This window comes from Falco naumanni, chromosome 1 (genome assembly GCF_017639655.2).
Source record: "Falco naumanni isolate bFalNau1 chromosome 1, bFalNau1.pat, whole genome shotgun sequence".
In the NCBI taxonomy this organism is placed as follows: Eukaryota; Metazoa; Chordata; class Aves; order Falconiformes; family Falconidae; genus Falco; species Falco naumanni.
The window spans coordinates 109,299,393-109,322,621 of record NC_054054.1 but is presented as its reverse complement, the minus strand read 5'-3'; the positions used below and the strand labels follow the sequence as shown (position 1 = coordinate 109,322,621).

The 23,229-nt window shown below is 43.7% G+C and overlaps 2 protein-coding genes across 8 annotated transcripts in view; one reads left to right on the top strand and one right to left on the bottom strand.

Annotated features, from left to right (window-relative positions):
* The window catches only part of TRIM37 (tripartite motif containing 37), a 30,876-nt gene extending 13,749 nt beyond the window's left edge, over window positions 1-17,127 (top strand). Inside the window, exons 10-26 of one of the 7 annotated variants that reach the window (XM_040618058.1) lie at window positions 75-125; window positions 565-646; window positions 2,143-2,219; window positions 2,701-2,880; window positions 3,633-3,747; window positions 3,971-4,183; window positions 4,575-4,711; window positions 5,418-5,515; window positions 6,949-7,149; window positions 9,242-9,553; window positions 11,223-11,351; window positions 12,320-12,506; window positions 13,207-13,325; window positions 13,743-13,832; window positions 15,013-15,126; window positions 15,925-16,009; window positions 16,440-17,127. In XM_040618058.1, the coding sequence (XP_040473992.1) occupies window positions 75-125; window positions 565-646; window positions 2,143-2,219; window positions 2,701-2,880; window positions 3,633-3,747; window positions 3,971-4,183; window positions 4,575-4,711; window positions 5,418-5,515; window positions 6,949-7,149; window positions 9,242-9,553; window positions 11,223-11,351; window positions 12,320-12,506; window positions 13,207-13,325; window positions 13,743-13,832; window positions 15,013-15,126; window positions 15,925-16,009; window positions 16,440-16,443 (2,194 nt within the window). In that variant the 3' untranslated portion in view covers window positions 16,444-17,127. The other 6 variants (XM_040618050.1, XM_040618040.1, XM_040618032.1 and 3 more) reach the window with 6 other exon arrangements.
* A 2,208-nt stretch (window positions 17,128-19,335) lies between these two features.
* PPM1E (protein phosphatase, Mg2+/Mn2+ dependent 1E) overlaps window positions 19,336-23,229 on the bottom strand; it is a 68,283-nt gene continuing 64,389 nt past the window's right edge. Inside the window, exon 8 of the mRNA XM_040586729.1 lies at window positions 19,336-23,136. Within this exon, the coding sequence (XP_040442663.1) occupies window positions 22,067-23,136 (1,070 nt within the window). The 3' untranslated portion in view covers window positions 19,336-22,066. The remainder of the gene's footprint in view (window positions 23,137-23,229) is intronic.

Genomic DNA, 23,229 nt, shown 5'->3' with positions numbered 1-23,229 from the left:
AAAAGTTGGGATTTTTAATGTCACGTTATTCAACTCTAATATATTCCTGTCCCACCCCTCCTCCCCCTTCACAGTGAATTGGTTCCAGCCTATGACTCAACTACGTTTGTCTTGGAAAACTTCAGGTAAGGATGTGTCTTAGCTTCCAAATATTCATGGTAATTTTTTTCTGTTTCTCCTGTAGATGAGTAGTATTCTTTAAAACACAGAACAGTCTCTACTGAGAACTGTGAGATATGAACTAAGCTATGGGAATTCAGTCAAAAATCTTCTGTTTACCAGGTGAACAATTAACCCTAGCTAAACTGTTAGCTAAAAAGATTGTCCATGATAAAGCCAAGCTACTTATTTTTCTTCTTCAAAGAGGAAAAATAATTTTGCAAGGAATACATATATTTGTATGGACACTTAACATTTTGCATGAGCCCTGTACTCTGCTACGTGCTGTGTATAGCAAGAAGGATGGTTGTAGAGTGTGAGTGTGGAAGTGTATATGCAGCGTACTATTTCATGGAGGGGTTTGCTTTGTCCCAATAGCAAATATTTTTTCTCCTTTTTCAATAGTACATTGCGTCAGCGAGCAGATCCTGTTTACAGTCCACCTCTTCAAGTGTCAGGACTTTGCTGGAGATTAAAAGTTTATCCAGTGAGTTATATTTTCAACTAGAGTTATCCCATCCAAAACTAAGCAGCACTCATTTGCTTCTCTTGTAAGAAAACACCAGTTAGTCTCTTCTCATGTTGTATATAAAAAGCTGTATGAAAAGAAGGTAATAAGGTTGTAGAGTTGATCACCGGCCGTTGGAGTATTCCCTGTCTGCCTCCAGATAGCCAGCATGAACACTCTCAATATTGTTCATCTGGTTAATTTAAAAGTGATTAAAAATGGGTCTTGTTAATATGTCATAGGAACTTCGATATTTTTACCATTTCTGTCTGAGTGTTTTTTGCAGAACTGAGATATAGAGTAACTTACTGTGTTTCTGTTTATGGATAATACTTACTGGGGAAGTTGGGAGGAGGGTGAGGTATTAGTTGAAGGGGAACCTGTTTTACTGCGCATCCGGTTCTGAGATGCTGACATTAAAACGTGTGTATCGTACTGATGCCCTTCCAGTGGGATATTCAGATTTCTGAGGCAGTGTCTTTATCAGCGTTGGAACATCAGCCCACAAGGTGTGATGTTTGTCCAGTCAGTGCTTCCAGGAAGCTCTGGCTGCTACTACAGCTGCGTTGGAAAAATACGTGTGTAGTGATCGAGTACAAGTTTTGTTGATGATTTACATGGCATCTTCAGAGAAATGGATGAATCTGTTAAGCCCGCGTGTGCACAGAATTGTATTCTTGCAATGCAGACGTGGGCTCCAGTGTAAGTTTTTAGAGTATTGTAAATTCAGGATTGACTACATGAGGTGTGCTGTCAGAAGGCATCAAAATTTACTTTTTAAAATGGTAAGTTGAAATGTTTTTTCAACCTAGAGGATTCAAGTTGAGCCATTCTTCATCCTTCGTTAGGGTGAGTGTGATGGAGGTTTTGCCGTAATTTTTATGGTGATTCTAATACTGTTTCTCAGTTAACTGACCTAACTTTTTCATATTGCATGTGTTTTCTAAAAAAATTGCTTTTCTTTCAAAAATAAAGTAGCTTTGAAATGCAGTTGTGTGTAAAAATATTTCAGAACTAATGTTTAACCTGAGCTGTTTTCATGTTGAGAATTTGAGAAGAATTTGACTGTAGTAAACTGCTAAGTAGATTTTATGAGGTTTTTACTGCTTTTTCTATGTTAAATAAGCTTTTCCGATACACTGACAAATGTGTCTATTGTCTTACACTTAATTGAACCCCTAAAGTGTTAGCAGAGTAATTAAAGCTCTGTTTTGAGATTCATATCTGAGATACCAACATTAGACTGCATATGTGCGTCCAGATGCAAACTCCATGTTGATTCAAGTTAAGAGTTGTACATCACAGAAGACTAAAAATCAAAACCGTAGCTTACAAAGTAGACTGCTGCTGCAAATCCTGTATTGATTGAAGCTGTTTTCTAAACTTCAGGCATAGATCAAGGTGTTTTGTTTTGCTTTTCTGTTTTTTGTTTTCTTATTTTAATCAGTTTATCTCTCAATCTTGTTTATTTCAAGGATGGAAATGGAGTGGTACGGGGCTACTACCTGTCTGTGTTCTTGGAGCTGTCCGCTGGGTTGCCAGAGACATCCAAGTAAGCAAACCTGTAGTAAAAGTAGTTGGTTTGGTTTTTTCCTATGGGCAAAGCATCTGCAGAAGTTTCCAAAGAATGACCTGAAGTTCTGTAGTGTTGCTAGAAATGGCTGTGGAGTTCTCCTGAGAAGAACAGTGAGACTTCTGTTGTCCATTGAGCTTTGAATCGTGCCCAAAGGTAGTATTTTTAAAGTTGTTACTCGGTGGCTTTCTCAAGATGAAAAGCTAGCTGCCACAACAACTGGTAAGAGTATCTGTCTCCTAGTATTCAATCCTCAAGTTAGTTTACTACTCTGCTCCCTATTACTGCTTTCTTCCTCCTTGTACTGTTTATGCAAGCGTTCAGCACAATTTTCAGACTGAATCACCTCTTAAACTGGGCATGCAAGCCTCCCAGGAAGCACAGTTCTCTAAACTTGACGCGTTCTGCAATTCTGACATCTTTATTTTGCTACTAATACCTGTGATCTTCCCCTGTGTAGGTATGAGTACCGTGTAGAAATGGTTCACCAGTCCACCAACGATCCCACGAAAAACATAATTCGAGAGTTTGCCTCCGATTTTGAAGTTGGAGAATGCTGGGGTTACAACAGATTCTTTCGTTTAGACTTGCTAGCCAATGAGGGCTACTTAAACAGGCAGAATGACACTGTGATCCTCAGGTAAGGGAGACAACCCAGTGGGGCTCTCTTCTGCTGTCATTTCACAGCATCACACCTACCACTGAAACGGGAATTAATTAAGTAGTTGAACGTAAAATAATTATGACATGTTTTGTCATAAACGGATTTCACTGTCAGAAGCTTTAAAGAAGATGTGCTGAAGGGAGTTGTGGAAACTTTAAATACATCTCTTTCTCTGAGAAGTAGCTGCACTTGAAAGTAATAAGGCTGTGTTAGAGATCTGTAGCTAACTGATTTAGGGAAAAAAGTGTTTTCTCCCCCTCTTAAGAAAAAAATGTAGTTTTAGGGGAACTTTGGGAATAAAGGAAGCCTGTAATTTAAGAGAACTAATACTGTCAATGGCAATTACAACGTTATGACAAAATACAGAAGCTTTACCCATCCACTTCAAATGTTCTCCCTGTGGTCCTACTCCTGCTCCCATTACACACTTTGTAGCATGTTCAGTTGGTTAGTGTTGGTTTGTGAAGATAACCACCTCTCGTACAGCTGCCTCTCCTACAAAATACTTACTGTTGCACCTGTTCGGTGCGTTCAGGGTACTGAGCATAGGAGTACTTGTCTGTTAAGTTTATTTCATCACTAGATTTCAGGCTGTATGATGTTCTTCTGTAGGACTCTTTAGATTGGGGGCGGGGGTGGGGTGGAACCACAAAAACCAAAACAAAACAACCAAACAAAAAAAAAAAAAAAACCAAACCCAAAAATCCTTTTCAAATGTCCCTTTGAAGGTTCCAGGTGCGCTCGCCAACCTTCTTCCAAAAGTGCCGAGACCAGCACTGGTACATTGCTCAATTGGAAGCAGCTCAGACAAGTTACATCCAACAAATAAATAACCTGAAAGAAGTAAGTGGGAGGTATATTAGTGTAAAATCACCTGTTACTGACCACTAATTACCTGGTTTAGATTACAGTGTTCATGTTTGACAATTGTGTTTATTTGGGTTGCTATTGTTAGTTTAATATTGGCATTACTAAAATAGTATATATGCAACTCAACAAACTTACTGGATTTGATGGTGCTACATTGTCATCTTCTATATATACTTTTGTGTATCCTTCTATTAAGAGGCTTGCGATTGAACTTTCACGGACTCAGAAATCACGAGGCATTTCACCTCCAGACACTCATCTTAGTCCCCAGAATGACGATGGTCCAGAAACAAGATCAAAGAAATCTGGACAAAGCACTGAAGTACTACTTGAGAGTGTTGCTACTCCAGGATTAGTGCGAGATAGCAAGGAAGAGGAGGAAGAGAAGATCCAGCATGAAGACTTCAATGTAGGAATTACCATTTTCCTGCCTCTTTGTTTATGTGTAGCTTTTTAGGATAGGATAGTAGTAGAAACAGGTGAAATTCCGATTTGTGAAGTAGATATTTTTTTTTTTATCATCTGTATGGAAACAGGAGATGAGCCACTCAAGAGTTAGCAGTGAGAGATGACACTAGTGAGATGTTCCAGCACAGAGCTAATGGATCCCACCACAAAAAAGTTTCCAGGTTGCAGCTGAAAAATCCGCCAGCCTTTATTGTGCTTTTGAGACCCTCCGAACTCCTGTGTGATAGTGTGATACTCTGGGAGAGAGAGTTCCTGTTCATAGCTTTTGTGACTCCATCAAAGTGCCACTGAGGTGTTTCTTTTTATAAGGACTTGTTCTGTTTTTCCTGTAGCACGAGCTCTCTGATGGTGACTTGGATATAGATCTTGCTGGAGAAGATGAGGTGAACCACCTTGATGGTAGCAGCTCTTCAGCTAGTTCGACAGCAACTAGTAACACTGAAGAAAATGATATTGATGAAGAAACTATGTAAGTAACTGAAAATGCCTTTCAGACCATCACCTTGTCTCCCAGGGTAATCATCCTAATTCCAATGGAACTGATTCATTTGCTACATTGCCATACAGTGTGAGGGGGATTCCAGTGCAATGGGAGGGGTGTTTCCTCTCCTGGAAACAGCACAGACTGATACAGTTAATGCTAAACGTTGACTTTTCGGCCAGCTAGTTACTATCTTTCTGATCTCTTTATTTATTTTAGTGTTGTATTCTGTCTTTGACAAGTGATAGTCTGTGAAGGTTCTTTCCGAAAACACTATTAAGAAATCTGTTTCTGCGCTGTAACGAAAGAGAGGTTTGGTATTAGGAAGGGTATAGTAGTAGGAGAGTGATAATGAGGACAGCTACTTAAACTAGAACATTTACAGTTTTTAGCTGAGACTATGTCAGATCCTAGAATCTTCATTAAAACATGAGAATGTTTGTAACACATACAAATATAGAAGTTTGCAGGATCAGATTTTACAGTCTAGATAAGTATGGCACTTTTGGACTCTTGGTTAGTGAGTCAGTCATTTAATTAACATACTTTCATTTGTTCAGTTTGTGTAGCTTGGAATGCAGAAAATACTATTTACAGCACTTTGTGTGTTTGTCAAGGCATGTGCCATGTTTAACAAGAGCTGAAAAAAGCTAGTAACTCTGTTCTCCTCTTTCCATCCCAATGAACTCCTAAGGTCTGGAGAAAATGATGTGGAATATAGCAGTAATATGGAGCTGGAGGAAGGAGATCTGATGGAGGATGCAGCAGCTGCTGCTACTCCTGGAGCATCAGGTATGAAAAAACAGCCTTCAGAATTCCTGTGTATGTGATGCATTGCTGGATTCCTTCCCCTGTTCTTGGAAGCAACACCAAGCTGCATGTTCTGCAGGCATTTCTATTTTTGGAAATGCTGCATCATGTGGTTTGTACTGATTATTGCAGTGTAGCAGAAACACTTCATTGGTTCAATAAAAAAAAAATAATGGGGAGGAAATCTTCTGAATCTGCTTGTTTAAAAATGATGCATAAGTTTGGAGGGAAGCTTTTCTGCCTCTTTGAAACCCCTTCCATTCTGGTCTAAAGCAGACTGACAAGCAACTTTTACTGATGTCTGTGTGGCCTCTGAATGTGTGACACATTCACTTGGGTTTTAGTGCACTGTAAAACCTGAAGTATGTGGAGGGAATGAAGTAAAGAATCCTTAACCAGTCCAGCAGAAATGGAGTTTAAATGCAGTAATGAAAAGGCACTCTTAAGATTTCTTGCAGCCTGGAGATGATCATAGCCCAAATTAGTCATAGGTTATTAAGATTCTGAAAGAAAAATATGTGTATGGAATACAAGTGTATTTATTTCTGGCAAAGATACCTGAAGTGGCATTCACTGGAAGTGGGCTTTATGCTGCTGTGGACGTCTGCTAGTGCTTGAAGGACAGACCTGGTTTTAGCTGCTGTTTCAAAACAACTGGGAAAATTTCTTATGACCTAGGAAGCTGAGGGACCTGTCTGTTTCCTTCCAAAAGGATAGCCTTTTGAGGAGAGAGGCACAGTGGCTGTAGAAACAACATTTATTTTGGAGCTTTTAAAAAGTCATTTTTAAGAGCATTTGTAAAAGCTGACACAACCTCTTCACTTGAGCTTTTTGCATTGACCTGCTTGTGCTGTTCTCCAGTCTGAATGTTAGTAGTGTCACCTGTCTGTGTTGGAAAGGTGTTCTTCTAAACTGTACTATTTTAATCTCACAGATCTAACTATTTTCTCTGAGTGTTCTCTTCATCTTTTGAGTGCCTTGGCCACTGTGTAATGGGAACATGGTAACACAGAGCAGAACATGACTGAAAATCCCCCCTTCGTTAATCTAATTGTGGGGAGGGACACATGACACCTAGAAAGTTGATGTGCATGTCTTCAGAATAAATGCTTTGTGTATTGATCCATTTACCAATCTATTTATTAATATTAAGAGATTTACATAAAAGGTATGAAGTGAAATATTCCCCCCCTCCCCCCCCGCCTGGTGCTTTTTGGCTTAACCTTCCAGTTAGAAGGGTATCTGATTGCTTTCAGAATCCATAAATCCATGAAATAATACTGGTGTCTTGTTAAGTTGCTTGGAATGTTTTCATTCCTCATCTGCGTGTAGAACCCTGTCTCTTTATTTGTCCAGGGAATAATGCAGCACCTGCGTCACGTATATGCATGCTCTCTTTCTGTGACTTCCCTCAGGTACTAGCCATGGCTACACCAGTGCAAGTGGAAGACCTTCAAGGCGAGGAGGAAGTGCCCTAGGCTCAACATCTAGTAGCAGTTTGCTAGATATAGATCCCTTAATTTTAATCCACTTGTTGGATCTAAAAGACAGAAATGGTATGGAAAACCTTTGGGGCCTGCAGCCACGTCCACCTGCCTCCCTTCTGCAGAACAGAGGTAACTGTACATCGTATGTTGGATGGTTTAATTCCAACCTGGGAGTGTCTCTGAGAATGCACTCCCAGAGTTCAAAGCGGATTTGAGGAGGGGAGGGAGGGAAGAGGGTGGCAGGCAGTCCTCGTTGAGAGCTGGACGTCGTATCCTCACCTGTGCTCTGTGTGCTGCATCTTACTGACAAACGTTTGTTGTCTTAGTGGTTGGCCTCAGCTTGAGAGCGCCAGATGACTCGACTAAAAGCAGAAGTGTGTGTCGGGGGGGTGTGTCTTCTCATCTTTTCTTGGGTTCAGTGACTGAACTGGCTGGCTGATGCGTGTAGCAGCGCTATAGATACACAGTTCACACAATTTCTTTGACTACAACTGTGGGAGGTGAAGGAAAGGCCCTTTTCTGGAAGAGGTTAGTACTGAAGGACTAACCGACACAAAACATCTGTCTGCTGAGGAAGCAGTTATGCCTCTTGCTTCACGCGGTTTGTACACTCAGTAGCTGAGTTCTAGGAGCACAGTGATACTAATGCGAAAATAAATCCTGGAGTTTACTTTTGTGTGAAAAAGACATTTAGATTTAGAAAATGTGTGTAGTAGTAAGGCTGGAAAAGCATATGTAAGCACTTGCAGAATTAAAAATGGATCAAAATGTCAGGAGCCAAAAATAGTGATGGTATTTAGATAATTCAAGACTTAAACTGAACCACAAATACTCTTTCAGGACCCTTCAGCCGAAAATGGCAATTAACTTCATGTGCAGCAAAAGCGAGAGAGCTGGCAGTTCGGGCACTCGTGGCTGACACTGAAGGTTGCTAGTTTCTCTTGTTTTGTTAGTGAAGAATTAAAATGAAATCAAGCTCAATAACACATTTGTCATGATTAACACTTATTTGGAGCTAGCTGGCCCACTACCTCAACATCTTATTTCGGGTCATTCTGAAACAACCATTTTGGTGACTTTTTAGAACAGAAGAGAAATAATGGTCCGTTTGCTACAAATAAATCCTTGCTTTTGCTGCAACAGTGACATTAGTGTTACTGAATGTAAAAGCTAGCTCAAATTGTTTGTTCCTTTGTGATTAGGTTTTTAAATGTGGTCACATAAACAGATGAATTTTCAGCTGAATGTCATCCTTATTTCCAAAAATGGAAGTCACTTCCATAAGTACAGAAAGGGGAGGCAGCAGACGAACAGTGTCAGCTCAGTTTTACCTGGAAAAAGGCCTAGACAAAAGGACTTTAAGAGAGGGCATTGCGCTTTGTGCTGTACTGCTCGAGCAAGATGAACCTCTCCTGTTGTGCTAAACGGCTTCCTGGTCATCTCTAGCTACTGGCTACAGCTGAAATTACCTGTTCTGCTGAGCTTCCCTTAGGGTCTGACTGTTCCCAGAGCTTATTCGAGTCAGTTAACAATGAGAAAGCTGCTGTTACGTCTGGAGTTTGCCAGACTTCTCCTAAGGTGAAGGTTTCTGAGAGCCACTTGACTTTAGGGTCTTTAACAGTGGAATTTGCAGTGAAACACTTACAGAATTTATAAGGCTTCAAATAGACATCAAAGTTGATCTAATTCCAGTGAGCAGCATGTAAGCTTACTTGGGTATTAGCTCCTCAGCATCGTCTTCTGGTGTTAGGTACTTAAGGGAATTCCTTCCCTAGTTTCAGATTTCCTTGATCTCTATACATTAACATGGTACGTTGATGGTATGAGCATCTTATACACACACTTAACAAATACTATAAAAAACACTAACAAATTTGACATAAACTGATAACCAGGCTTGTGAACTCAAGCTTGTCTGGCAATACAGAGCAGTAGCTCCGTTGCCATCAGAACTCCCACAGCAGTACTGCGAGCCTTGCTGCTTCCAGCGGGCACGTTTGGGGTGACCTTCCGTGGCAGGCAGGGAATGAAAACCTGCTGTCCTGCTCACCGTGCAGCACTGGCAACCTAAATACAGTGCTGGACCAGTACAGAAGGATGTGTCTCTGTCCTTCGTTTTTATAGCAGGGCAAAGGGTAGAATTCTTACAGGCTGTTAGATGTCTGGTTTTGAGAACAGTTTGACTTACCTGTTGTGTTCTTTAACTTTTCCTTTGGTAAAGCATCATCCTATTCTCTAAAAGATCGAGATCAGCGGAGACACCAGGCAATGTGGCGCGTGCCACCTGACTTGAAGATGCTGAAAAGACTTAAAACACAGATGGCTGAAGTCCGAAGCAAAATGTCTGATGTCAAAAACCAGCTGTCAGAAGTGAGGAGCAGCAATGCTGGCTCATGCGATGGACAGCCCAGCTTCTTCTCCATTGAGCAAGGCGCTCTGGCTGCCTGCGGAACGGACAGCTGCAGCAAGCTGCAAGAAATAGGAATGGAACTACTGACAAAATCTTCAGTTACCAGTTGTTACATAAGGAATTGTAAGTGCATAGAAAAGGGGGGATTTATATGTCAGCCTTACAGATGCCAGCTGTATAGTTGGTTTATATATCCAGGCATCTAGACATAGAGCTTTTGTAGTTATTTATACTCGAGTTCAGCTGTAAGAATCCAGAAACAAAACCTGCACTGCGTTTGAGTCAGTAAATGTTACGGAAACTGGTTTCAGCCCTTCTCAGTAAAAGCACCAAGCTCCACAACCGGTAACACACCTAATGCAATGAGGATGTTCTAAGTTTAATCCGGTATCAAAGTGACCCCAGCTGAAGGTCACTTCTTGTTGACAGCAGCTCTGCATCAGGCCCATCCGTGAACTTGAGGATGTTTCATGATGCTTGCCAGTGAAAAAAAAAAAGTTAAAAATTCAGACTTGCTGTGCTTTAGTAACTTGAAATCTTGCTGAAATTCAAGTAAGCCAAAATTCTCTCAGGAGGGACTTGACCTTTTGAAAGGTGACCTCTTCCAAAGAGGTGCCTGTCTGTTGGTGTGTTCCAGTACTGCCACAGAATCCTGGTGGCAGCACTAGTGACCCCGTGTGGAATCTTTTGGATACCAGCACGAAGGCTGTGCCAGTGCTTTGTGGCTTGTGCTCCTGAATAAAAGCAGTCATGCTTAACCCTCTCTCACTTCCCTGTTGCCTAGGAGAGATGATTTTCCAGTCTTCTGCGTTTTGGTTCAAGTTATTGCTTGTATTTTGAATGAGCAAGATGAGCAAGAAATGGATTATAAACAGGAGTGGACTAAAGAACCAGTAGAATAGTTCTGTTCTCCATCCATTCCAACACTGACCTGCAAAACAGGGCTTTTGCAACTCCAGCAAAGGTCTGTTTTGCATTTCATTGCTCCCACAGAGCAGAGAATTTCTTCTGTGATGGTGCACATTTAAGAGAGTTGTGTTAATGTTTGGAGTCATGAATTTGTGCCATGAATAAGTCATGGAAAGATCAAACCACTTTATTGGAAGTGCTAGCTTTTGCGTGTTGTGTGGGTTTTAATACCACCTCTTTCCTTAGCAAATGCCTCGTCCTCAAAGGTTACTAAGGCAGTGGGCAGTCGCTTCATTCTGCATCAGAATGGGAGGGACTGTGCTCTGTAAAACAGGAGCAATCTTGTGATTTCTGTTGAAGCCTAGATCCCCCGCCTTTGTGGGGTGTGGTGGCAACAGAACTTAGTGTTACTGCTCCTCTATTTCTCCACTTAGAGGAGTTTCTGCAGCAGGATCCACGCTGACACACACTCAGAGTGGTTAATTTGGGAAGTGGTAAAGCATGCGAGTCCCATAACCTGCCTTTCACTCTTGCTTTTGAGGTTCTTTGTTACCTCGGACATTGCTTTAAGAGCCAAAGGGACAGGTTTGGCTGTCCTTACCTTTTGTACTTCCAGGATGGCTGAAAGAACCTGGATGCTGGCTCTCTGAAGGATGTCTTGGTGTAAGGCAGGTGGACATGACTCGTGCAGTCTTGGCTGCATCCATAGCCAGTGAAGGTTCCCTGTAGCCCACATCTTTGACGGGAAGGGTATGGGAGTTGTGTGTGGGATTGGGAGGTAATGAGCAATGAGACTAATACGGAGCTTAACTTCACTCAGAACAAGCATGAAGACTGCAGCAGTTTGACCGAATGTTTGTCACATCTTAAAATATTTTTGCAGCTTCAAGTAAGAAAAGTAACTCACCCAAACCTCTTCGCTCTGGAGCAGCAGGCAGTCTGTCTTTACGAAGAGCTATGGACCTTGGGGACAGCGGTCTGCGTTTAAAGGGAGACAGTCAGACTGCTGAAGGTAAACAGGGTCATCTTTACTTGTGTGGTGGGGCGCATCTTAGCATCTCTGGTACAAAAGCTTTTCAAGAAAGCTTTTACTTGGCACCTGAAGTTTCCGTGAAACTTGGCTGGAGCCTTTCTCAGATCTAGTTAATGTTATTGTTTCACAGCAGATCAGCTGTGAAACAGTGCCGCACCATTGACTTATCAGAACGTAAATATGTATGTTACTTCCAGTCTCTCTGAAGATGTTTCAGGAGCTAAATTTATAGTGAAAATCACAGATCTGAAAAAATGAACTCAGGCTTAAGTTGTGATTTGACTTAAAGGGAATTCATGAAAACTCCAGATACATGTGGTGAGAGAATGGTATGGTATTGCTGCTCCCAGGTTTTACAGTGCCCTTCCTTAAGTGGTCATGAAATGTGATACCTAACACAGGAATTGGTGGTTTGCCCCTCTCGAGTGTTCACAGAATGAATGGGGTGTCACAGTTGTTTTCTTATAATGCTTAATAGATGCAGAAGTCTTGGGTAAGAAATGGAAAATACCGTAAAGTCATTACTCAGTGTAACTGTAACCTTGTGCCTGCTGTCACCCTTGTCTGAGATGAGCAAGGCTGCCTTGCTGCAGCCAGGCGGCTTCGCTTCTGTAGCGGGGACAAATGGCAGCGAAGAGGGTGTCTGTGCTACCAGAAGGTGAGTAGAAGGTAACTATGTAAGGTGGGGAAGAATTCGTCAGTACTTGCCGAGTCTCCCGTCAGAAATGGCAGCTGAAGCGGGAGCCCTGTGTGTTAGGGAGTGGCTATCAAATGGTGTGTGGTGCCATGGGTTGGCTTGAGAATGGGACGTTTTAAGAGTGAGGGTGAGGAAGATGCGCTTGTGCATAGGCTTGTTTGGAGCCAGACTGGTGATGTAAAGCAACTGGATGTTTAGTGTTTTGAAATAAGGCTCGATGTGCTTTGAGTTTCTCTCTCTCTTTTCTCAGGTGGCATAGGGAGCTCAAAGCTGAGCAGTCGGCATCACTCTGCCAGGCCCCTGGCTAACAGCGGTGCTTCCGAGGCACTGCCGAAGCCAGAGGAAAGACCTTGTGAAACTTCAGATTCCGATGCGGGAGTTTCTGGCTTAAATGGCTTAGCTGCTGTAGAAAAGACCAGAAAAGTCAGTGCTCTAGGGTAAGGGTTTTATTCTTTTTATTTCTTGTTATCTCCTCCCCCCCCCTCCCCCTTCCCTTGATCTAGGGAAAAAAAATACTAATCTACTAAACCCAGGTACTTGTAGCATGGAAGAGAAATTACTTTGAAGTTTGCTTGGTTGCTGCCGTTCCCTCTGGATATCAATTTTTGGGTTTATAACTAGGTTATAAGTCATCTCATCTTTTTTTTTTATTTTTTCTTTTATTTTGATCAGCCATGGACGTAGTCTTGGCACTTTGATTTGAAAGGCAAGCCCATCGGTTTTCCCACTATTCCTTGCAAAATATCTTCTAACTTAAATCTTACCAGTTTTGATTTCCTCATTTAAGACACTATTTTTCACCGTGACTCTGCCTCTCAGCAATTTCATAATAACTCTCTGCTGGCTAACTGAGCAAAGTGCAATGGAGCACTCAGGTGTTGGATTTTTTTCTCTAAATAACTAGAGTCACCATTTTTGGAAAATACTCATGGTAAACTTTTCCAACTTTGTTTTTTTTCAAGACTTTAAGTGTTTCTCAATCAATCAAAGCTGGGGGCTTAAGTGGGTATGCCAGAGACCTGAAACAATGCATAAAACTAGATGTAACTAGATGTGGCACTAAAAGGATTTACTTCCATAGCTGGATTAAAGCTGAATTTCTAACATGGCTTTTTGTATTTCTCCTAAACTCTTAAGATCAAATTCAAAAGGATGTCGTACAGAAGGAGCACAGTCAGGTGGTCTGGAAAACAGCTCTGAAACGGGTGACGTGCAGGGTATGCTTTCGGAAGGTGCTTCTGCAGGGCCGGAGGAAGGTAAATGGGGTGTTGTAGAGGGCAAGTGCAGTGTGACAGCACTCCTGTCTGTGCTGATCCATTCCTGTAATGGGAGTAGCTTGAAGGGGAAAGCAAAAGAGGGAGAAAAAGAACCCTAGTCAAACTCCAAAACCTGGTTTCATGGCTGTTGAACTTTGCTGTCACATCTGGTAGCTGTTGTATAAATCTCAGTGTGGAGAGGACCTCTCTGTGGCACTGCTGTCTGTGGAGAAATAGTGGTGTCATGGAGCAGCAGGAAGGTGAAGACTGGGCAGATAATGTTACTCGGTGCCATCTATTTCTCTGGGCTACTGGTTGCTTCTTGTACCTCTTGACATGTCTCAGGGTCTTTGCTTTGGCGCTCAGTGGGAAAGGATTTCTTGTCTTATTAAAACAGTAGTGACCTTGGCTTTTAAGTCTTCTGCCTTCAGGGACAAGCCACATTGATAACTACCTCCACATCTGCACTAGAATCTCTCCAACACTTCATTCCTGTTGGGTATTATGGTACGTAAGCCGGTTTCCTTAGAGACTTGGAGGAAACTTTTCCCCCTCCTTTCCTGCATCCTTTCCGTGCTGGAAAAAAATGTTATTGCTTTTTTTTTTTTTTTAAAGTCCACGTAGAAGAGTTTTTTCTTATCTTGCTAAAACTCTCCTGCCTTCCACCCCTGCACTAATTTGAATTTCAATGACTGAATTGTAGCGCAAAGCCTATATTAAGGTGCCAGCATCCATCTCTATCTGCAGTGTGCAATATTGTGTAGGAGTTGGCATTTACAGAAGGTCTCTCAGTGACAAAACTGAATTTCTGCTCTTAGTCACTGCAGCGTGATTGTGATGCGCTCCCGCAGTTCTCCTATTACAGCAGAGAGCCCAATAGGAAAACGTTTTAAGAACTGAAACACTTCATTGTTAAAAACCCCAGGAAACAAATACTAGTGTGTTAGGGGTTTTATTTTCCCTTTCAGAGGAGAAACTGCAGTAGAGCTGGCACCTGCTTTACTTTTCTTAGTAATATCAGCTCTTAGGAAGGAAAGGAACTGAGCAAACCCCTTTTGTCACCTACAGAACTGTGCACCTACAAAAAGGGAGAGTGTTGGCTGCCTTGAGTGCACACTCAAGGTCTCGCAAAACAGAAGTCATCTCGATTACCAGCAACTGTGGTTCATTTTTGTAGGAAGAGCGTGGGGTTTGCATGTGTGGCTTGGACAGAGTGTTGCTCTTTGAAGGGTCTGTAGGTGCCTCTGCTCCACGGGTCACTCTGCCTCTTAATTGTTAAAAAACACAACTTTTATTTCCTGCTCTCATCGCAGAGGCAGACAGCGCAGCTGGCACCTGGCAGGGCGCAGCTCGGACAGGAAGGAGCTGTGGACACCCGAGTGCGCTCAGCTGGTGGCATGCCGGAACTGCTCCTCAGCTGAGCTGCACAGCAAAACCAGGCTGTTTGCAGAGCTGGTACCTGCTGCTCCGTCCAGTTTCTTGGTGCTTTGGGAAAGACCCTGAGCTCTGAACATGCTCCTGCCGGCTCTCAGTACTTGCTATTGGTACTGTTACATGTGGAAAAGTTGAATGCTTAAGCTACATAGGTGTTACTGCCGTCTTTTTGGCCTTGTGGGTCGTTTTGGGTTGCTTTTTGGTTTTTCTGCAGCTGGGGTATGTCAGAAGCGTGTCCTTAATCTCCTACCAGGCATGAGCAGTGACAGTGACATTGAATGTGACACAGAGAACGAAGAGCAGGAAGATGCCACCTCTGCCTCGGAGGGGTTTAGCCACGCCTTCTCTGCCCAGTCCTCGGGCGAAGGTAGAATTGATGGTGAGAGCCCCCTCCCTGCACACCCCTGTGAGCCTGCCTCGGAGCCCCGCTAGTACAGAGCGCTGCAAACGCAGAGATCAGGGGGGTGCTCAGAGGTATTAAAGCTCAAGCAAGTGCCAGTAAGATTTGGAACTCTTCTCTTGGGATCCCAATTACAAATGGATCGAGACAGGAGGGGGAAACTCTTTCTAGCCTTGAGAAGTCAGTTTAGGTGAATCGCCCAGGGAGGTGCTGGCAAACCCATAGCTCTAGTCCTGCACTGGAGCTCCCCGCATCCCAGGATGGGCACTGTAAGTAGGCTCCTTTCAGGGAGGTAACCGCTGCCTTAGACACGGATTTGCGTCTTAATTGGCAGGAATATGCTTTGAGCACTTCTATGGAGTTTCAGAAACTCCTATTTGTTTGAAAAGCTTTAACCTTCTGATCACATTAAAAGCTGTAAGGTGACTGCTGCCACTGCGTGAGGCTGACTTCTGGCCTGAATTAGCCTCCCACACCGCATTAGCGGCATGGCCTAACAACTGGTCTCAGTAATTGGAGTTTGCTGCTTTGCTATATGTCTGCAGCAGGTGCTGAAACCTCACAACTCATCCCAGGAATCACAACATTGCTCATCTTGTGCTTGACTTAAAGGGGTCTTATATTTAAGACCCTGTGGCAGCGTTAGCAGCATCGAGCACATGGTGTACGGGTGGGTTGGGGCTGAGGTGCAGCCCAGCGGGCCTCGCAGGTGACATGATTGCTGCCTGGTAAAGGTGACTGGCTCCTCGTGTGGTTTGTTTGCAGCCTCGGAGCGGTGCTCTGCGTTCCCGGAGGGTGATCAAGGCTGCGCTGACGATCTCAGCTTTGTGGCTGGAGAAGACGGCACCAGGTAACAGTAACCATTTGCCTTGGCCTGTCAGGGGGCTGTGGCCCCGGGGCCGCACCTTCCCCTGCTGCTCCTCCCGCTGCAGAGGTCAGGGGCACTGTGTGGCTTACTGGGAGTAGGGGCGAGTGTTTGTACATCTGATGTGCTGCCATCTGCCCCCAGGAGACTGACAGGGGACAGGTGACCCCTGCTTTGCTTCGGGGGGCTCCCCAGGACCACGCAGCTACCCGTGTTTTTAAGGCGGCCTTTAGAAAGGGCATGGTGCTGAGGGCAGACTGGCTGCGCTCTGCCTGCTTACAGAATCATCAGTAGGAAACTGGGGTTGGATTTAATTACCTGGCATAAAATTTTGACTTAAGATGAGGTTTGCTTGAAGCCTTAAAGCTGTTGTGCTCAGAGGGTGGTCAGTGAAAGCTGGCTTTTCTTGGAGCAGATAGAGAATGGGCCTGAAGAGCTGCTGGCTTGTGTCCCTGGGAAGAGCTGCGTTTACCCTCTGGAGCTTAGTCTGAGGCTGTTGTTTCTGGCTGTGTGCGCGCTCCATGCCGTCGGTGACCCTTGTGTGGTTCTACAGTTGTCTTAAACCTGTGAGTGGGGCAAAGTGACCTCTGAAGGCCCTTACACTAAAGGTTGCGTTCCCACTGGCTCTGCCGGCTTCACATGCTCTGAAGAAACTGCCTGAGAGGTGCTGGAGCCCTGTTCCAGAATGTGTCCCCTGTTCTGGTGGTGGAATAACCACAGGTGCGTCAATGTCCTCATTTTACTTGGTGTGAGCCGGTTGTGTCAGACTGCCGAATCCTGCGGATGTGGCTGGGAGGGTGTTGGGGTAGAACCGCTGGCACGGCAGTTGTTTTCCCCAGCCCATGACGTGGACCAACTACCCCCATTGCCAAACTCTTTGCCACTGTGCGTTGCATTTTGAGCTGCTAAACTCCTTGTGAAGCTCTGCTGAGAGCTGAGTACCTGGTTAGTGACAAAGCATGAGTAGCTGTAACTGCTGGCTGTCCTCGTCTCGGCTGGCCCTACCACCCTTGTTTCTGTGTGACTGTCCCGGTGTAAGTGCTGTACAACTCCTAGTTTAAAACTGTTTGCACTTTGTTAATAAAATTAATGTTGAAATCTGATGTGAAGTTTTAGATGTTTGTGTGTAACTAAGTAAAATGGTAGGAACTGCTGGTGGGCTCAGCTTCCTACTTCAAACTGAGCTGCTGTAATGCCCGAGTGCTTAGAGAGGAATTTTCTTCTGCCCTACATCTGTCATTTTTTCCTGAATTATTCCATGAAAAGCATTTAAATCCATCTGGCATTTTTTAAAGCTGTGTCGGTAGAAGCCAGACCACATCCTTAAACCTTCTCTATTCAAACAGGCAGCGAAGAGAATCGGCACTTTCTAATCAAACTTGGGTTTGTATTTAGGGCTGGTGGTGTAACGGTTGCACTGCCGGTGACAAGCCACACACCGCAGCAGTGCAGTGCGAGTGTTTACTCTTGTACAGGGCTGCATGGTGATTATTATACACAGCTCAATTAGCAGTAATCATGGAGCTCTGCCTCTTCAGCACTCACAGATGCTCTGCTCTTATTAAGAGGCCCAAGCTGAAGGGGATTGGTTTTGATGAGCCACACAATCTGTTCTGGAGTTGGTGTCCAACCTTCATGGGGCGAGGAAGGAGCCGGCCCCATCCTGCTTTGCTCACCTCATGGAGAGCTAGGGGCTGCGCAACTGGATTTTAAACCAGAGGTAGGGAAAAGAGGCTTGGAAAGCTTATTTATCTGTGGAATTAACTTACACCGTGCTGTAAGAGCCCCTTCCCTCTGGGGCTGCCGTGGGCCCTGGGTAACCATACACGGCCTGTATCGGCCCGTGCTAGATGGCGGTTGCTCTCTTGTTGGCTCTTAAATAAACAGACTATCTGAAGTGTGGTTTATATTACTGTTTTATTAAGATATTGGTAAAACTTCAACAGTTTTTCCTGTATAAACAGCTTTCATAAATAAAAGATGGATGACTAATACATGGTTATAACTAAACTCATGTGAACTGTAGAACAAGATTGCCAAGGGAAAGTCCCAGCGCTGTGAAATGGTTAGCTTTAATTTATTCACTTCATAAAGAACATGTTAGTTTCATGAACAAGATAATACAGAAAGGTTGACAGGAGCACCCAGTGCAGCAGCTGACAACACGCCTGGCTACCTACACAAGTACTCGTGCAGGAGTAGAAGTGCTCAGGGTGGTCTCAACCAGCTCCCCCTGTTCTTGTTCCAAGATGTCTTCTAGCATAAAGGAGAGAAAAAAACCCAACAGAACGCAGTTGTGACATACAACAGTTGTACTAGACCCTATCAGTGGGGTTTGTTTTTTTTTCTTTAGCTTTAATGCTGGCAAGTATAGTGCGATCACCTGCTTAGCGAGGGCTGGAAAAGGGGATGAACGCTAAAGTCGAGAGGTTGTGTCAATGCGTCGTTATTACTTATTGCACATGATACAAGGGTAGAAAGTTTTGTTCCTGTTGCAGAGAGGATATGAATTAAAGAAAGATTGCCCTAAATTACAGGCATGAACAAAGCTGCAGTATCCCCTTCGATGGCTTTGTTTACGTGACAAGTTCCAAGTGAATAAATTGTGCTAAAACAGCCCCTAATTTAGACCAATCTTTCTCATTAATTTTTTTTCCCGCAGAACATTGCCAGGGTCAGGAGGATTTAGTGGACCTGAACTACAGCAGCCATATCTATAAACACAGAACTCGTTATGCCTCAGCTTATCTGCCCATAGGACAACACGTTTCTCACTGACACACAGTGTTCCAAAAACAGAGCGGAGTTTCTATGATGATGTACCACTATAAATGTGGCGTAAGTTAAAGTCGGCTTTGACATTGTCCTTCGGTGTTACAACGCAATCGAACTCAAATACTGAATGGTTTGAACTTGCAAGGACAATTGATGGCACTTCTAGGTAAAGAAAAGTTATATACATGCGTTTCCACCCACCTTTAGTGCAAATCAAAACTGTTAACAGCTCCCTGGTCTGGTGCTATACTGCTCTCTGCAACGCAGACATTCCTCAGAGTTGCACATTTACAAAGTGTACACAGGAAACTACCAGAGTGGGGATCGAGTGAATCCCGCTAGTACTCACAGTGAAGAGCTTACGAGTGAGTTTTGAGCAGCTTCAGACAAACAGCCTGGAGGCCATTTCTCAAAACCAACAATTTAATAAAAAAAAAGAAGAAAAAAAAAATGTTTTCACTACCTACCTCCTAGTTCTGCAAACACGGTTAACACGTAAACTGAAACTGATGCGGGTTGTGTTAACGCGGAAAAGGGATACTTCAGCTCTTTATTGGAAAGATTCGTTATACAAATTTCACCACCACTAAGATACACAATAAAAATACAAAACACAGGTCACAGACTGAATCTCAGTATCAACAGTTAATAAATACAATTAGATACTTTTATATTAGCCTAATATTTTTACATTGTCACCAGATGGACGATCAAAGTACGAGATACAGAACACTTAGATACCATTAGAGAGGGATTATTGCTTACGTTAGCAAGCAGCAAATAAGGGCACAGGATTCCAAACTGAAGAGAACTACTTCCTATCACCAGTGGCGTTAAGAGAAAACACTGCATTTCACAAAGCACTGCTTTTTTGTCTAGTGTGTAGAATCAAGAGCAGCATATATCAGACCAATAACCACTACTTTTAATATTATAGAACTTTAAAGGACTTACCTTACAAATGGTTCCTATCTACTCTATAAATATGCATTTAGTGAAGAAATGAACACTTGCTATCTATACAATGTTTTTACCTGACCACACTGGAACTACGATGGTAGATTTGATTTTTTTCTTTTTCTCCTAGCAAGATAAATGGTATGAGTCGCAGAATTATCATTTATGAATCCACACCTAAAAAGCTAGATCCTTCCCAAAAACAGCACACGTGCAGTCCAGCGCTCTTCCACTGCTCCTGCAGGCTGGGAAGAGGTTTTCTCATCCGTAGCAGTTTTTCACCCTACTTTATTCCCACAAAGAATTGCACTTACACCACCTTTCTCTCCGAAGCGCGACAGTCAGCTATAAGATGGACTTTCAATGTGTCATTATTACTGCAAAGAATTTAAAACAAAGGCAGCGCAGAGATGCCCCAGAGTTGCATATTTTACCATTTCATGGTTTCTCAAATTTCCTCAGTAAATCTGACTTGGAACGTATGCTGCAGCTAAAGAGAACGTTGACAACAGCTAAGGCTTAATAAGATGACAGATAAGAGCCAATGATCCCATAAGATTAAACAAAAAGTCTGAAAAAGATCAAAGGAATCTAAAGCCACACTCCAACTCCTGGTTACTCACAAAGCCTTTTGCTGTTCGTCAGATTGCTTTTAAAATAGTGCATCAAAGGTAGAAGCAGCGGAAATTGGCAGTATTCAGACCTTGCCATCTCGTCGTGTTGAATAATCTCCTGACTACTTAGTATTAAAATACTTTGCAAATTCTAGCTAAATACTAATACTGTTATTGTTACTGCTAAAATGGTATGAATTGTATGATAAATGCCTATGAGGACTTTATTCATACTCTTCCAAATGTCTTACTGTAACAAAGAATAGTAACGGGCTGTGTATTTAGTGGAGCCGATGGGAATCGTCTGCTTACTTATGTCCCAGTTAACCCTTCCCCGAGAGCAGGGGAAAGCTGGTGGGTACCTTGGTTCCCCAGTCTGATCAGTAACGCTCTGCTTATGGAAAGAAGGGCAAAGGGCACCTGACATTCCTCACCCTCCTTCCTGAGCCCCGAGTTAACCGAAGCAGAGCTCTGGCTGGTCAGGGAGTTTTATCCTCTCCACTAAACCCCAAGCGCAGCCCCTGCTCATCTACATCCACAGCTTTTCCGTCCGCTTTGCATCGCTCCGGCAGCCTGGCAGCCCTTCCTACACCTGCTGGAATACACCACGTTGCAGCAGGAGCGCTACTTGGAGGCACAGCATCCTGCCATACTCCGTGCTGCAACTTGATATTAAATTATGCCTTTGCTATCTAGAAATCATTACTGAAACCAAACAGCTCATCAAATTGCTCATTATCTCTCGCAAGCAGTTCTCTGGTTTGACTGGTTGAGTGACAGTAGTGTCGTACGGAACATCTCCACGGATTGGTTTCTTTTAAGACCTGAGATGAAGTTAGGGTGGAAAGAGGTTGGCTCAAAGCATTAAGCACAATCATGTTCAATCAAAACTAATTGAGAACAGTTTCCTAAACTGACAAAGAGAAAAATGCCACTAAAAGCACCAGAAAGATACGAAATTCCCTACACTGCACTTCTAGCCATAGGAAATAATTTTTTTAAAAACTACAAAAACCAGTTTTCTTCATATTCCACATTTTATGTTACATGAAAAAAAACCCAGGTAAATAATAAGTCTGTACCTCAACTAGAGTCTGAGAACAGAGTAGCAGGAGCTTAGTTTGTCCATTCCCAAGTTACCTGGTAAAACCCTGTATGGCTTTTAGTTGTCTACCTGCAAAAGTGGATGTCATTTTCTAATTCGCCTCAATGCTCGCCTGAAATAAACAGAAAGCAGAACACAAAAAAACCCACAACCCACACCTTGACTTCTATGGAAACTTCCCCCCCCCAAAAAAAAAAATTCGCAGTTCTAAACCAGGATCCTTCTTTACATATTGCTCCACAGACGTATCTCAGGCAGGTTCAATCTCTGTGTTTTTAAAGACACTTCCCTAACCGTGTCCTTCCAGGTGAACCGGCTGTTTAGCTTTCACTGGTGAATGTGGCTCGATACTGGTGTGTGCGGGTGGTCGGGTGGCTGTGGCATTGCTCTGGGTGGCACCACCAGCAAACTTCATTGAGATTGAAATGACTACATTGGTTAATTCCTAGATCTATTTACACATGGTTTGAGCTTTGCAGGGGACTGGAGTACAGTTCTGAAATGCCCGCCTTGTTTCGCTTTCTGATGATGCCAGTTTTATTTTGGGAATGTCTACTTTGGGAGTCGGACAGGGGAACACGAGGGGGATGGTTACATGTTACAGCATTGATGAAGGTATGAATCTGCTATACAATTACTTTGTCTTCGCATCAAAAACATGCTCTCACTGTAAGCGTTATGACTAGCCAGCCTCCACCACGGGGAGTGTCTTACCGACAACCTCGTGCTACGGCAGCCCCGGACAGGTAAGGACAGACTCGATCCTTCTATATGGGAAGGCTCACGAGCCAAGAGCGGCATGTGAAACTTTGGTTTGAGCCTGGCTCCTCGTCGTCTCTTCCCGTTACAGAGCCGGAAGGGAAAGAACGCAGCTCGTTTTCCCAAGGATTTGAACAGTTCATCTTCCAGCCCAAAGAAGATGGGGGATAAACTCTTCACCCTGTAGATGCTCTGCCCAGCAGCACCCAAACTAAGAGGAGCGTCGTACTCGCTGGGATCACTCTGTCCACAGATCGGTGACGTGCTGCGCTCCGGTGATTCGTTCTTCACTGCTAAGCCGTGGATCAAATTCGCGCTCTTTGGTATGCCAGGACTAAACACTTGGATTGGTGGCAGACATTTGGCACTCTGAGGTGTACTAGTTTCTGTTTTTGTCAGGTCTAAATAGCCTGGATCATCAAACGGGTTAATGCTGGACCCTATGCTCAAGCTAGTTCTGTCGGTGAAGGAATCCACGCGTCCCTCATACCCTAGGTCTGCAGGTGCTGAGCACTGGTGCTGGGGCCATGGTCGTTTGCAGTCTCCATGGTTTTCCTTATCTTCCCCACTGTCTTCTTGCCCACCTTGAAAAGAGTTCTCTGTCCAGTCTGACTCCTCGCTAACATTAACTGCTGCGTTCATGTCCCTGAGAAATACCACAATGACAGTAATGTTGTCGCTGGAACCGGCATCCCGAGCAGACGCCACTAATTTATGTGCTACCATGCTGCTGTCGCCGTTGTTCTCCTTTAGATGGTCAGCCACCACTTTGACTGCCTCATCGGGATTGACTGTGTCATAGAAGCCGTCGCAGGCTAAAATGAGGTAGTCTTCAGAGCCATCTAGTACAGTGGAGGCAGAGTCTGCATCCCCACAGATATATGGCTTGTGCTCAGCATCCCCTGTGGGAAAACGACAGAGATATGCAAGACCGTGGGTTTGCAGCCACGGCATCTGGAAACCTTTTTATTAACACAGCGTGGAGCCAGTGACTC